At 43.3% G+C, this 12,945-nt stretch overlaps 4 protein-coding genes across 4 annotated transcripts; 3 read left to right on the top strand and 1 right to left on the bottom strand.

Moving 5' to 3' along the window:
* Window positions 1–85: 85 nt before the first annotated feature.
* Window positions 86–2,923, top strand: LOC113157446 (zinc finger protein 37-like). Its single transcript, XM_033326092.1, has 4 exons — window positions 86–442; window positions 718–857; window positions 958–1,066; window positions 1,151–2,923. Exons 1-4 carry the CDS (start codon window positions 181–183, stop codon window positions 1,759–1,761), a joined length of 1,122 nt encoding a protein of 373 aa, XP_033181983.1. The 5' UTR covers window positions 86–180; the 3' UTR covers window positions 1,762–2,923.
* Window positions 2,924–3,013: 90 nt separating this feature from the next.
* LOC113156692 (zinc finger and BTB domain-containing protein 49-like) lies at window positions 3,014–5,241 on the bottom strand. Its single transcript, XM_026351942.1, has 4 exons — window positions 4,799–5,241; window positions 4,584–4,702; window positions 4,126–4,231; window positions 3,014–4,035 (listed from the first exon to the last, which is right to left on the bottom strand). The coding sequence occupies exons 1-4, from the start codon at window positions 5,073–5,075 to the stop codon at window positions 3,143–3,145; spliced, it is 1,395 nt and encodes a 464-aa protein (XP_026207727.1). The 5' UTR covers window positions 5,076–5,241; the 3' UTR covers window positions 3,014–3,142.
* A 45-nt stretch (window positions 5,242–5,286) lies between these two features.
* Window positions 5,287–8,023, top strand: vac14 (vac14 homolog (S. cerevisiae)). The gene has a single exon (XM_026351862.1). It carries the CDS (start codon window positions 5,430–5,432, stop codon window positions 7,791–7,793), a length of 2,364 nt encoding a protein of 787 aa, XP_026207647.1. The 5' UTR covers window positions 5,287–5,429; the 3' UTR covers window positions 7,794–8,023.
* A 2,183-nt stretch (window positions 8,024–10,206) lies between these two features.
* trim35-13 (tripartite motif containing 35-13) lies at window positions 10,207–12,929 on the top strand. Its single transcript, XM_026351930.1, has 6 exons — window positions 10,207–10,985; window positions 11,525–11,620; window positions 11,716–11,946; window positions 12,038–12,060; window positions 12,146–12,264; window positions 12,355–12,929. Exons 1-6 carry the CDS (start codon window positions 10,584–10,586, stop codon window positions 12,891–12,893), a joined length of 1,410 nt encoding a protein of 469 aa, XP_026207715.1. The 5' UTR covers window positions 10,207–10,583; the 3' UTR covers window positions 12,894–12,929.
* Window positions 12,930–12,945: the final 16 nt, after the last annotated feature.

A 12,945-nucleotide genomic window follows, 5' to 3' on the forward strand; every position in this document is an offset into this window, starting at 1 on the left:
GTATTTTTTACTGTGCTGCCTTCAAGGGCTCATTGTAAATGTTGGTACGCAAACATACCATTTTCCCACAATCCCTAGCGGCACAGCTATACCACAGATTTGATCGAGGAGCAGCGCTGCTACTCTGGGAATCTTGCCAATTTTAAAAAAAAAAAAAAAATACTGAGCTTATCTGTCGAGATGATGTGCGACACCACAAACCGAAGTTTTCGGACGCAGTTAGCCGCTATCCTGGAAAAGCTAACGAAGGCGGCTTTAGTAGAAATAGGAAACCTGGCTGACGAATGCTCTTCCGTCCTTCACACCGAGATATCCCTTCACAAGACGGAGAACGAAGCGCTGAAGAAGAGGTGTTACTCTCTGGAGGTCCAGCTGAGAGCGGCCAGGGAGGCTCACACCTACCCTGCACATGTCAACAGTGTCAGCCGGCGGCACCCTGCAGGTCAGGACGGTCGAAGCAGAAATCTGGAGCGAGTCCTTACGAGGCTGCTACATCAGAGAGGATAGTATAGCAGCCAGTATACAGGCAGTTTAGTTTTGTCAGTGTTGCAGCAGATCAGCTAACTTCAGAGTGCACATCTGCTTTTGACATTGTTTATGGAAACAAGCATTATTGTTGTCATTTATTGTTGTTATTAAGTTTGATTTGCTCTTGGTGTAAGTGTCCCTTTGATTATCTTTGGGGCGTCATGGTTTCATATCTGCTTCTTCCTCCAGAACAGCAGCAGCAGCCTGCACCAGCCATTGATGGAGTTTTTGGAAAGGACTGGTGCATGGACTTGTGGAGAGAAGACAAAGTCTCCTCTCAAAGGAAAAGCACAATGGAGCCTGCAGCCATGACGAGCATGGGAGCGCAGGTCAGTGGATCACCTACCAGCTAGTTTTTATTTATCAAGTAAAGCCATTTCTGTAGAGAGCTGAGATGACGGAAGGATTTTTGTCACGTCTTTTTGGTAGGCAATAGACTTGATGGAGAGAGAACCCGATCTCATCTTTGTCAAAGAAGAGACATATGATGAACAGCATCCCATTGGCCAGCAGATGAGGCTCCCAGATAACAGAAAAAGTAAGACTGAATGAAAAATAAAATTCAAATGATTCTTACCTCAACACTGAATGTGACTTAATTGTAGTTGTTTTCATTTTGCAGTTGGACTTTTTGAGGAGGAAAGTATGATGCAGAGATCTGTTGATGAGCTGCAGCTTCACTCGGGAGAGTTGAACAACTTCCCCATGGCGTCAGACAGTCAAACACAACAGTGCGCACAGCCTACAATTATGGACAAGTTAATAGATGATGCAACGATGAGCACTCTGGTCGACAATTCAAATCCTCCTTCAGCTATAGCAGGATACTTGGACTATACGAACGATATCCATATGAATGCAACCAAAGACCTCACTAACCAACCAAAGCCCGTGAAGCCAACAAAACGGTTTGAGTGCTTATTCTGTGGGAAAATATTCAACTATTTGAGCAGTTTAAAAGTCCACGTCAGGCGACACTCCGGCGAGAAGCCATTCAGCTGCTCAGTGTGCGGGAAGCGCTTTGCTCAGAAAACGTACCTGAAACTGCACCAGCGCGTGCACTCGGGGGAGAAGCCGTACAGCTGTCCAGACTGTGGCAAAAGTTTTTCCCAGAAAAGTTCTCTGAACATACATCTTCGAACACACACCGGTGAAAAGCCTTATAGCTGCGTGGATTGTGGGAAATGTTACGCTTACAAGTATGGTTTAAATCACCACCAGTGTTTTAATTAACAAGCCAAGGCATCCAGCTGTGGCTGTAAATGATTTTAAGTGTTGCTCAACGTGTGCTAACATGTCAATATGAAGCTCAAATGTGGCTGAAAATGTAGATTTAAAATAACCATCTCTGTCAAAGATGTAAATTTTGAATTTGTCTGGTGTGTTTTTAGCATTAGTTATAAGAGAAATGCTGTGACAGCCAAATGGGAACAGAGAATATCTATCCTAAATAATACCAGTTAAATGACTGGGGTTTGGTTTAATTGAAAGGTTGGAGGATCACTGCAAACATTTTGTCATAGGCGACAGGAGACGTAATTGCTGATTGAAACTATGACAAAATACTTTACTGACATCTCATCCATGCATGTTGTCATATCGTGTAACATATTACACACACACACACACACACACACAAACACACATACCTCAGAGTCACGTGAGGCCACAAAAGGCCTGTATCGAATAATGCCAAAAGAATTTTGTGACAAGTGCTCCATCATTTGCACACATGTAACACAAACCTTCAAAACTACCTCTTCACAACAATGTAGAAGTGAAACAGTTCTGTTTGCTTCGTTGTCACACCTCTGCTTTATGTTGCCATACGCTGTACCTCATCTCTTGGCATTCAACTGTGCAGACAGTGGGTAGGCCTTTCTGCTTGACAGACACAACAGTTATAAAGAAATATTTCTGAGTTGGTCACAAGCAACTCAAGTAAGTTTCAGGTGTAAACAGAACCACTGTTATTAACATGTATTTGTACAGTTGAATCTTTATTGCAGACAGACGAGTGTTGTCTCTTTGCAGTTTTTTTTTATGTTAATCATTTATATTTAAGAATTTACTGTATTTCTGTACTTTTGTTCCTCACCAGTATTGTCATCACCTAGACAGAGCAGTTAGTCCGTCTCTGTGTTCCCCCTGCACAGGCTACACTGATCTCACTATATGAGTAGTCCTTAACTAAAAGAATAGGTTTTCATCTAGACTTTTTCCCCCCTTCTCAGTCTCATTTCCATGTACCTTTCAAAGCCCAGTAAGATGTGCTTTATTCAGGTCCAATATTTACAGACTGATGCAACGGTTTGACATTGAAGGCATATTAGATTAGACAGAAAACAAGTGATATTTTAAAATGACATTCTATTAAATAACATTTCAATCACAACGTGAACATTTGTGAGTGTTTTTTTATTGTAAAGACAGAAATAACAAACAGTGAACTGTTAAATGCATAAATAAAAACACTGATAAAAACTGATTATATTTTAAACACTAGACTTCAGACTACAAGTCATTACATACATGACGTTATACTCCCTTACACTACTGTCAAAAGTAGAACACGATGCTTTTAGATAAATAAAGCTACTGATCCCACACTCAGTCACTGACAGCTTCCAGCCATTAAGTTCTTAAGATGTCTCCTAGCTATAGGCTTCTCACCCACAAACTCACGGTTTCTGTGTGCCATTAAATGGTGGTTAAGGTTGACCTTTTGTGTGAACGTCTTCCCACATTTAACACAGCGAAATGGTCTCTCTCCAGTGTGGATGCGCACATGACATTTCAGATTACCTTTCTGTGTGAACCCTTTCCCACACAAGCTGCACCTGTAGGGTTTCTCTCCCGTGTGAACGACATAATGAATCCTGAGAGCAGATGGGTTTGCAAAAGTCTTCCCGCACAGCTCGCATGACTTAGCGATTCTCTGAGAGGGAACTGGAGGCACACAGTTGTGCGAGTTTAACTTGTTCCTGTGAGGAAAATGCTGCTTGCAAATGTTGCAGAAGTTTGACTTATGTGACTTCATGTGGTGTGTTAGTGTGCCCTTGTGGAAAAATGTCCTGCTACATATTTGGCATGTGAATTTGTCTTTGTTTGGATTTCTTGTGGTTTCAGCATTAGTCATTTTTAAGTCATTATCCGAGTCTTTATTTAAAGCAGTGCTGTTTTCATTGTTGTCTGCCGGTAATGTTTGCTGCTTGTGTTGGCTGGACCCACCAGCAGCATTCGCTGTTGGCTCCGTTTGACTTTCTTGAACAAACTGCACATCATCATCATCGTCGTCATCATCTTCAATTGGAATGATATGTGTGCTAAAGGCCTCCTCTGTGCCAAAGGCCTCCTCTGTGCCATTGATGGATATCAGCTGTATGGATGATTCTTCAATACCACCTACAGATGCAACCTGTTCAAACGGCAGACTGCAAGTGCTGCTACTAGCAGAGTAATCGTCTGACAGCTGCTCGGCTTCCTCACGCAAAATTTCTTCATGTCCTGTTGCATATAAACACACAAACCCTATATATAAAGCAGCTAAATCTGCAGTGTGTACTCTGGCATGCAAACACTCTTGAACCCTCTTACCTTCTGTACTGAGGGTTTCCTGCTGGCTGCCGTCTGCCGTGTCCTCCATATAATGCTCCTCTTTGATCTCAGTCACAGTAATTTGGTCAGACAGTGTTGTCACAGACTACAAAATAGAAACAAAATCAACTGCAGTTGAATTCAGCAACATTTTCTATGATTATATGCACATTATTATTCTATTATTATCCCCAACAGTACCATATTTGCTCTGTCATTTTCACCACTAACCAAGATTATCTTTACCACTTGCCATTACTTCCTTAAAAACATGTAAGTTTTATATTAGTAACCAACAAATATAACAGTAGTATAAAAATAACAAAAGACATACTGGTGCATCAAGACGTATAAGCATGTCCGCAACTACTGCTGCTTTTCAGTGTGATGCAAACACTTGTTTACTGCTTGTATTCATAAAGAAGTCAGACATTAAATACTTCCTCTCTTCCTCTCACCTTATCAAATGACTGTGGTGAGTCTGTGACACTCTCCAGACTGTATGGATCTCTGTCTTTCCACAGATTCATACACCAGTCTTTTCCAAATATCCCTTCTATGGTGGGAGGCCCAGACACTGAGAAGTCAGACAATAACATATACAAGTAAACGTGGAAGGGGATGCAGATCGTTTATTTTCCACTCCACTACTGTCAGACAAATAGAAAACTACCCTGGGGATCGTCGTCCCTGTAGCAGACAGTTTGAACACCTACGGTGCGATAACTTTTACACAACTTGGGTGCGTCGCTTCTAACAATCGTTAGCTCACACTCCAGGCTGTTTACTTTCTCTGCCAGGGCTGAATTAGCAAACAACAGCCGAGACAACTCGAGCCGGAGCTCAGCCGAGTCCTCATCCACCAGTTTGCAGACCTGACTCAGGACAGACCTGGCCATCGTCTCCATTATGGATGAAAGCTGGGAGTGAAAAGAGAGGCGGCTCGCCATCGTTGTTGCTGCCTGTAACAACAACTCCTCAGCAGCTAAAGACAAAAGTAAGACTCGGTGTTAATAGGCGAAGCTGTTAGCTGGTGTAAGCTGAAAACATGCATTGGCTGAATACGTAGCTAATGAAGCTAATTAGCGTTAGCGGCGCCCACAGAGCGGGACACAAATATATGTAGCAACCGTGACGTGTTTCCGGCGGATGTAACCGGTCAGCTGCGCTGTATCACAAGGCTTCCTGGTTCGCTATTGAAACCGACGTGTTTTCATTAATACATTCTTATAAATGCAGACTGTTTTTTCGCACATCGACGTATCTTTGAAGGGACAGGATCCAGTTTACCCGCAGCTGCGAACATGAACACCGAGAAGGACTTTTCGCCTCTGACGCCCAACATTGTGAGGGCTCTGAATGATAAACTGTACGAGAAGAGGAAAGTCGCAGCTCTAGAAATTGAAAAGCTGGTGCGGGAGTTTGTCGCTCAGAACAACTCTACTCAAATCAGGCATGTGATCCAGATTCTGGCCTCGGAATTCGCCCTCTCCCAGCACCCCCACAGCCGCAAGGGTGGACTCATTGGACTGGCAGCTTGCTCCATTGCCCTCGGCAAGGACTCAGGTCTGTATCTGAAGGAGCTTATTGAGCCTGTGCTCACATGTTTCAATGACTCAGACAGTCGTTTGCGCTACTATGCATGTGAGGCTCTCTACAATATAGTCAAAGTGGCCAGGGGGGCTGTGCTGCCCCACTTCAACCTGCTCTTTGATGGCCTCAGCAAGCTTGCAGCAGATCCTGATCCCAATGTGAAAAGTGGATCTGAACTCCTGGACAGACTGTTGAAAGACATAGTGACGGAGAGTAACAAGTTTGACTTAGTGGCATTTGTCCCCCTGTTGAGAGAGAGAATCTACTCCAATAATCAGTATGCCAGGCAGTTCATTATTTCTTGGATCCATGTCCTGGAGTCTGTGCCAGACATCAACTTGTTAGACTACCTCCCTGAGATCCTAGATGGGCTCTTCCAGATCCTGGGGGACAACAGCAAGGAGATCCGCAGGTTATGTGAGGTGGTGCTGGGAGAGTTTCTGAAGGAGATTAAGAAGACTCCGTCCAGTGTGAAATTTGCTGAGATGGCAAACATCCTGGTCATCCACTGCCAGGTCGCAGATGAGACCAAACTCACAAATGACCTGATCCAGCTGACAGCTATGACCTGGATGAGAGAGTTTATCCAGCTTGCAGGCAGAGTGGTGCTCCCATACTCCTCTGGCATCCTAACTGCAGTGCTGCCTTGCCTTTCTTATGATGACAGAAAGAAGAACACCAAGGAAGCAGCCAGCGCATGTAATCACAGTCTAATGAAGTTGGTGACTCCTGAGGATGATGAGGATGAGGAGGAAGAAAAAAATGGCAGCACAGGGTCCTTGACTAGGGAAGATGGCCAGCCCAAGACAGAACCAGACAGTAATGATATGCTGAATGCATCTCAAGAATCTGTTGGTTTCAGTAATATCAGCTTCTTCACTCCAGCGAGTTCTGACAGGCCTCAGGTAACTCTGGACCTAGACGGCATCGTTCAGGTGTTGGATCGCCACCTCCATGACTCCTCCACTGGCATGATGACCCGCATAGCTGTGCTTAAATGGCTCTACCACCTCTACATCAAGACACCACGCAAAATGTTCCGCCACACGGACAGCCTGTTTCCCATGTTGCTGAAAACGCTGTCGGACGAGTCTGATGAGGTGATACTGAAAGATCTGGAGGTGTTGGCCGAGATAGCATCATCTCCTGCTGGCCAAACCGACCAAGCTGGCTCGTGTGACAGCGCTGACAACAAACTGGAGCTCAAGGTCCCAGATGGTGCCAAGCCAGGGCAGCAGCACAGCTCTAAAGCAGTGGATTCATCCCCCTCTACTCCCAGCATGAATTCTTATTTTTACAAGTTCATGATCAACCTGCTGAAACGCTTCAGTCTGGAGAGGAAGCTTCTTGAGAATAGAGGCGCTTTTATCATTAGACAGCTGTGTTTGTTACTTCATGCAGAGAACATCTTCCACTCCATGGCTGACATCTTGCTGAAAGAGGAAGACCTCAAATTTGCCTCCACCATGGTTCAGACGCTCAACACCATCCTGCTCACCTCTGCTGAACTCTTCCAGTTACGCAACCAGCTAAAAGACCTGCGCACGCAGGAGAGCTGTGCTTTGTTTTGCTGCCTGTATCGCTCCTGGTGCCACAACCCTGTGGCCACTGTTTCGCTCTGCTTCCTCACACAGAACTACAAACACGCCTATGATCTCATCCAGAAGTTTGGGGATCTGGAGGTGACAGTAGATTTCCTGATGGAGGTCGACAAACTGGTACAGCTCATAGAAAGCCCCATTTTCACCTACCTGCGTTTGCAACTCCTGGATGTTGAGAACAACCCTTATCTGATTAAGGCACTGTATGGTCTACTGATGCTGCTGCCACAGAGCCAGGCCTTCCAGCTGCTCTCTCACCGCTTGCGGTGTGTTCCTAACCCAGAGCTCATGAGAACTGTGGACGAGTCCAAGTATAAGGAGTCTAAACAGCAAAAGGCCTCAAAACGTTCCTCTTATACTCACATGGATTACAGCGAGCTGCTCCAACATTTTGACCGTGTCCAGAGCAAACACCTGGAGGTACGACACCAGCGCTCTGGACGCACCTCTGATAACTCTGACAGGAAGTTATAGTGGCCTTTGGTCACTGAGGGGAGGGTCGGGAAAAAAGTGTTAAGTAATGAAGAGTTAAGTTGATATTGAAGCCAAAAAGTATTCGATAAGCATGAAAAGTTTATACCAGAGAAGCACTGTTGTTTTAGGAACTAACTCATATGTTTATATGTAACCTATTTGCTAATGTAATTAATGTAATTACTGCTACATTTTAATCAGTGATGGTGGCAAATCATCAAATTCCAAGTAAAAAAAAAAAAAAAAAGCCCTGTCAGCAACTGAGACTTGTGTGAAATGTTCAAAGGTTGCCTTAATCTCATATTAGCTGGAAAGAAATGTCATGTGTATAATACTGGCGCAGCTCAACCGTGATGTTAGACTTGAAAGCTGTGGGCGACTGAACTCTGACATGAATTGTGAGTAGGACCTTGTTCCATTTCTTTTTGATCATTAACTTCACCTTCACACACCTGATGCTTTTTAATTCCATTTCTTTCTTAAATATTCTACAGCTAATGTGTATTTATCTTTGTACAGTGCCTGGCTTGTCTTAAAGTGTTCTGTCATTCCTGTGTGAAAATCAATAAAGTGGACCATGTGATTAAAAACCTACTTTTCTCCATATGTATAAATTAAACAACAGCTATGGGCTTTAGCAGAGGAGAAGGAAAAGCAGCAGATACATGAAATAATAATATATTACATGAGTGTAGTGCTTAGTGCTCATTAAACTAACTTATAATATTGCTTTTTATATGATGCCTGGCATAAGTGAAGCCTGTCATTTATTTCTTCCAGTTTTTATTAGTGTGATTTCCTGGTGGTTTTCTGCTGCACAGCTTGGGCTGGTAACTTTTTAAACTTTTATTTGGGACAGATCCAACCTGGTCCTGAAGACTGTTCTGTGTGTTGCAGTTCAGGCCTGTGTATGAACCAGAGTGTATCCCGTAAAGGAAGCATCCAAGAACTAGGTAAGCTGAATAAAAATAGATATTCAGTCCATGCCATAGATATGTATATCAGAGCGGACAGACACAGCAGATGTGCTAAATGTATCTGTAGGATATTCAGTACTTTCAAATTAAGAGTTCTCATTAGCGTGGACTGGTTATTTTAATTGTCAGAGTTAGAAAACCAATAAATACAAAATGTGAATTTCAGGACTCCCTGTTTAACCACATGGACTCATTGGTCCATGCAGTGTAGACAGTTGACTGTTAGCCACCTCATTATCTTCTGTTTGCCCATGCCTCAGTGAGATGCCAGCTTGCACACACACTCCCACACACACACACAGATGTGTGTAAACATATAAACCCCCAGACCAAAGTAATCCATCTGTCTTCTCCCAATTAATTTAATCCGACCCATTTAGAAACAATTTATAGTTAAATAAACAGATGGGTAATTTGAAGATGTAAACGGATGAAACATTTTCCTAAATTAAAATAGCCATTAAACTTTGTTCAGTTCATCTAAATCAGAACAGGCTGTCAAACATAACTTTAAATGACACAATTAAAAATGGTTTAATAAATATTCACACCGCATAAAACTGTCTTTAACATGTCTATTAATAAGGGTATTTGTTATCTATTCACTGACTGCATGCAGAGAAACCGCTAATGTTTGCTGTGTGTGTGTGTGTGTGTGTGTGTGTGTGTGTGTGTGTGTTGGCTCCTGCTGCCGTCACTATCAATGACTTTGTACTACTGCTGTTGCAGTGGTGTGGACGACAAATCAAACTTCACCTTGGCCTCTCAGGGAGGGATTGCATATGTAACAGCTTATTGTTTACAGCTGCAACTCGCTGTAATAACTCTCCTACCTGCATAGTTTAAAGCTGAGTGTGATGTACAGACAATGATGAAATGTTATATACAAGAGGCAAAGCAGCACTGGCCTACATTGTGTTTTCTCATGGCAGGATCATATTCCTCAGGCTGTTTATCTACGGTCTTCCCTATTTTGGTGCAACCTCAAATACTCGCAACAAAACAGCATCATGGTGCTAATAAGGTTGGATAACTGTGAAATATTTTGCAAATGGACAAATTCAACTTCACTAATCTTCAAGACAACCATGGCGCTGGTTACACATTTAGCACAGAAGGGCTTTATGTTCGCTCTTACAAAAACAAAAAAGCCTTTTGAGTAATTTGACACCTGTGTTGTTAAACCAGAGGGGGTTCGACTCGGATATTTTAAAAATAACCTTGGGCAAGTTCTTTAAAAGCTGTTGCCCAAAGCTAAACTTGACTGTGGAAAAAATAAAAACTGGTCAAAGCAGACGTGGTGGAAGAACATAAACTCATGTAAAAGTGCAGTGCCATAAAAGTAGTCCTACAACTAGAAGTACCACTTAAAAGTCTTTAGAGTGAATACAGTAGTTTGTTTCTTTACTCATAGCTTTAGTCCAAGTCCAGTTTCTTCTATTTATAAAATCACTTTACACTTTACTCAGTTCTTTCAACAGCCTGCTCACATAACGTAGAGGTGATCATACTATAACTTCAGTCTAAAAGCCCTTTTGAATGCTGTCATGCCTGAGTTATTCAGGCAACTATGCGCTCTGATCTGCACAGATACAGCCTCTTAAACGCAAGCCCAATTCATTTTATTCCGAGGTGGGGTGTTTATTTGAGAATGTGCAATGTGCATGCTCAACACAACACAGCGTAACACAGGATCCGCCTCTGGGAGGCTGAGGTATTAACACTTATTGCTGAGGTCAAGATGGGGGTAGCCTTGCAGAGACATGGGAGGGACCTCGGATGCTTCATTTTCACCAAAGCCCAGTGAAGAAGAATGGCCAGCAGACGTGCTCATCTGGAGGATGACCTTTCCTGTCCAATTTGTGGGCATATTTTCAGTCAACCAGTGGTGCTCACTTGCAGACACAGATTCTGTCAAGCCTGCTTAAAAGACAGCTGGGAGACACAGAGCGGTGGGGATTCACACCACTGTCCTCTGTGCTGGCGCCGTTGCTCCATGGATCAAGTAGCAGTGAGCACTGTGCTGGAGAAAGCCTGCGAATCGTTCAAAAAGGACCGAGGCAGGAATGACCCAGAAGCTTGCAAAGAACACGGAGAAACGCTCACCGTTTTCTGTTTGGAGGACTTGGAACCGATCTGTAGCACGTGTGGCAAAGCAGCTGCACACACCGGACACAGGCTCTATCCCATTGGGGAGGGTGCTCATGACTGTAAGGTAGGCATGTTAAAGTCACAGGGTTACAGCATGTTTTCAATGTTCGAGCTGCACATCTTCAACATCAGCAGCCTGGGAAACCTTATAGTCCCATACATTTAGAAAATTCATTTTTGATTTTGATTTCCAGCCTCTGTGCCTCTCTGAGCCTGACATGCTGATATACAGTATATGAAGGTGTCTGGCAGAGTTCATTGACGTTCTAATAATAGATTCATATTTTTGGATTGTCATCGCTGTTGGCAGCTCAGCGAGGACTGAAACTTGACTCTCACTAAGTTTCTGTGACTCTACATTCTGCTTCTGCCCTGTCTGGTCTTCTCTCAGCATTAAGAAACCTTGAGTGCTAATGCGAAATGAATCTACTGGGTGCCATATTGTATTCCTGTCTGGAGCTCAGTTTGTTTATCTTACCAGGCCTTGAGAACCCTTTTCCTTTAATGGTGCCGTATTGTGCGGCAAACACAGTGCTGACAGCTCGGCCTTGTGCCAGTCTGACCTTGCTTATAAGTGTCAATGACCTCTCGCTGACTTTGTAGGAGGAACTGAAAAGTGCGCTGCTGCCTTTGAAAGAGAAGCTACAGCTCTACAAGAAGGCAAAAATGGTTTGTGAAGAAATGGCAGAACATGTTAAGGTACTGTCAGTCCCGTCCGGAACATATGATACCTTGATCATAATAGGTGGAGGTAATGATTTCTTCTCAATCTTACCTATCATGTGTTTTTCCAGAACCAAACTAAACATGCTGAAACACAGATCAAGGAAGAATTTGAAGCTCTTCACCATTACCTGAAGGAGCAAGAGGCTGCCAGACTCTCCGATTTAAAGGCTGAGGAGGAGCTGAAGAATCTGACGATTAACCAGAGGATTGAGGATCTGAACAACGAAGTGACATCTCTTTCCAACACCATCAGATTACTAGAACAGGAGATGACATCTCAAGATATCCCATTTCTTAAGGTAGATGAGACATTTCTTCTAACCCTTCTTCACTAGGAATTCTTTTACATTACACTTAGTTAAAGTTGCTCTCATCAAATTTCTTTTTCAGAATTACAAGGAAACAATAAGAAGGTAAGTGTTATTTCACATTTACAGTCTTGTTAGTCTTTTTTTTAAGGCAATATAGCTTCACAGACACAATTCTCAATAAATACAGAACCTGGCAAAAACCCCAGGATCCACAAGTGATTTCCGGTGGCCTAATTGATGTGGCGAAGCACTTGGGCTCTCTGAAATATAAAGTCTGGGAGAAGATGAAGAGTATTATTACATACAGTGAGTTTCTTCTACAATATTTAATCATATTTCATTGGTCAATAGTTTTCCTGCCACATTAGTCATATTTATTTCTTTCCCTCTCTCAAGGCCCTGTTATTCTGGATCCCAACACAGCGGCTAGCTGCTTCATCCTCTCACAGGATCTCACAGTTGTGCAGAACTCTAGCCAGATATTCAAGCTGCCAGACAACCCAGAGCGCTTCGACATCAGCGCTGAGATGCTGGCTGCCGAGGGCTATTCCTGTGGACGCCACAGCTGGGATGTGGAGGTTAAGGAAAACACCTACTGGGTGGTGGGCATAGCCAGCGAGTCTATCAACAGGAAGGGTAAGCATGTGCTGACACCAGCCGAGGGTTTCTGGACTATTAGGTTCCGCAATGGAGAGCATAAAGCCTGCACTGCACCATGGGAGCCACTGAACATGACTAAGAAGCCAGAAGTGATAAGAGTAGTTTTAGACATGGACCGAAGCAAGGTGACCTTTTACGACCCTGGAGAGAGAACGCCTCTCTATACCTTCACAGATATCATCACACCCAGAGCCTTTCCCTACTTTTGCACTGCCTGTAAAGAGCATCCACTGAAAGTTTTACCAGCAAGGATATCCTTGTCAACAGACTATTAATAAATCTTTGACACTAATAAAAAGCTTGAGCTTTAAGCTTGTGAATATTTAT

Source organism: Anabas testudineus, chromosome 8, assembly GCF_900324465.2.
Source record: "Anabas testudineus chromosome 8, fAnaTes1.2, whole genome shotgun sequence".
Taxonomy (NCBI): Eukaryota; Metazoa; Chordata; class Actinopteri; order Anabantiformes; family Anabantidae; genus Anabas; species Anabas testudineus.

What these genes read in the sequence shown, in the direction of transcription:
- LOC113157446 (XM_033326092.1), top strand. Translation starts at nt 181, where the DNA reads ATGATGTGCGACACCACAAACCGAAGTTTTCGGACGCAGTTAGCCGCT. An exon ending in TGACGAGCATGGGAGCGCAG is followed by an intron (nt 858 to 957) that starts GTCAGTGGATCA and finishes TCTTTTTGGTAG; the next exon opens with GCAATAGACTTGATGGAGAG. An exon ending in GCTCCCAGATAACAGAAAAA is followed by an intron (nt 1,067 to 1,150) that starts GTAAGACTGAAT and finishes TTCATTTTGCAG; the next exon opens with TTGGACTTTTTGAGGAGGAA.
- LOC113156692 (XM_026351942.1), bottom strand. Translation starts at nt 5,075, where the DNA reads ATGGCGAGCCGCCTCTCTTTTCACTCCCAGCTTTCATCCATAATGGAG. An exon ending in CAGGGACGACGATCCCCAGG is followed by an intron (nt 4,703 to 4,798) that starts GTAGTTTTCTAT and finishes CTGACTTCTCAG; the next exon opens with TGTCTGGGCCTCCCACCATA. An exon ending in CACCACAGTCATTTGATAAG is followed by an intron (nt 4,232 to 4,583) that starts GTGAGAGGAAGA and finishes TCTATTTTGTAG; the next exon opens with TCTGTGACAACACTGTCTGA.
- vac14 (XM_026351862.1), top strand. Translation starts at nt 5,430, where the DNA reads ATGAACACCGAGAAGGACTTTTCGCCTCTGACGCCCAACATTGTGAGG.
- trim35-13 (XM_026351930.1), top strand. Translation starts at nt 10,584, where the DNA reads ATGGCCAGCAGACGTGCTCATCTGGAGGATGACCTTTCCTGTCCAATT. An exon ending in AGGGTGCTCATGACTGTAAG is followed by an intron (nt 10,986 to 11,524) that starts GTAGGCATGTTA and finishes CTGACTTTGTAG; the next exon opens with GAGGAACTGAAAAGTGCGCT. An exon ending in AAATGGCAGAACATGTTAAG is followed by an intron (nt 11,621 to 11,715) that starts GTACTGTCAGTC and finishes GTGTTTTTCCAG; the next exon opens with AACCAAACTAAACATGCTGA.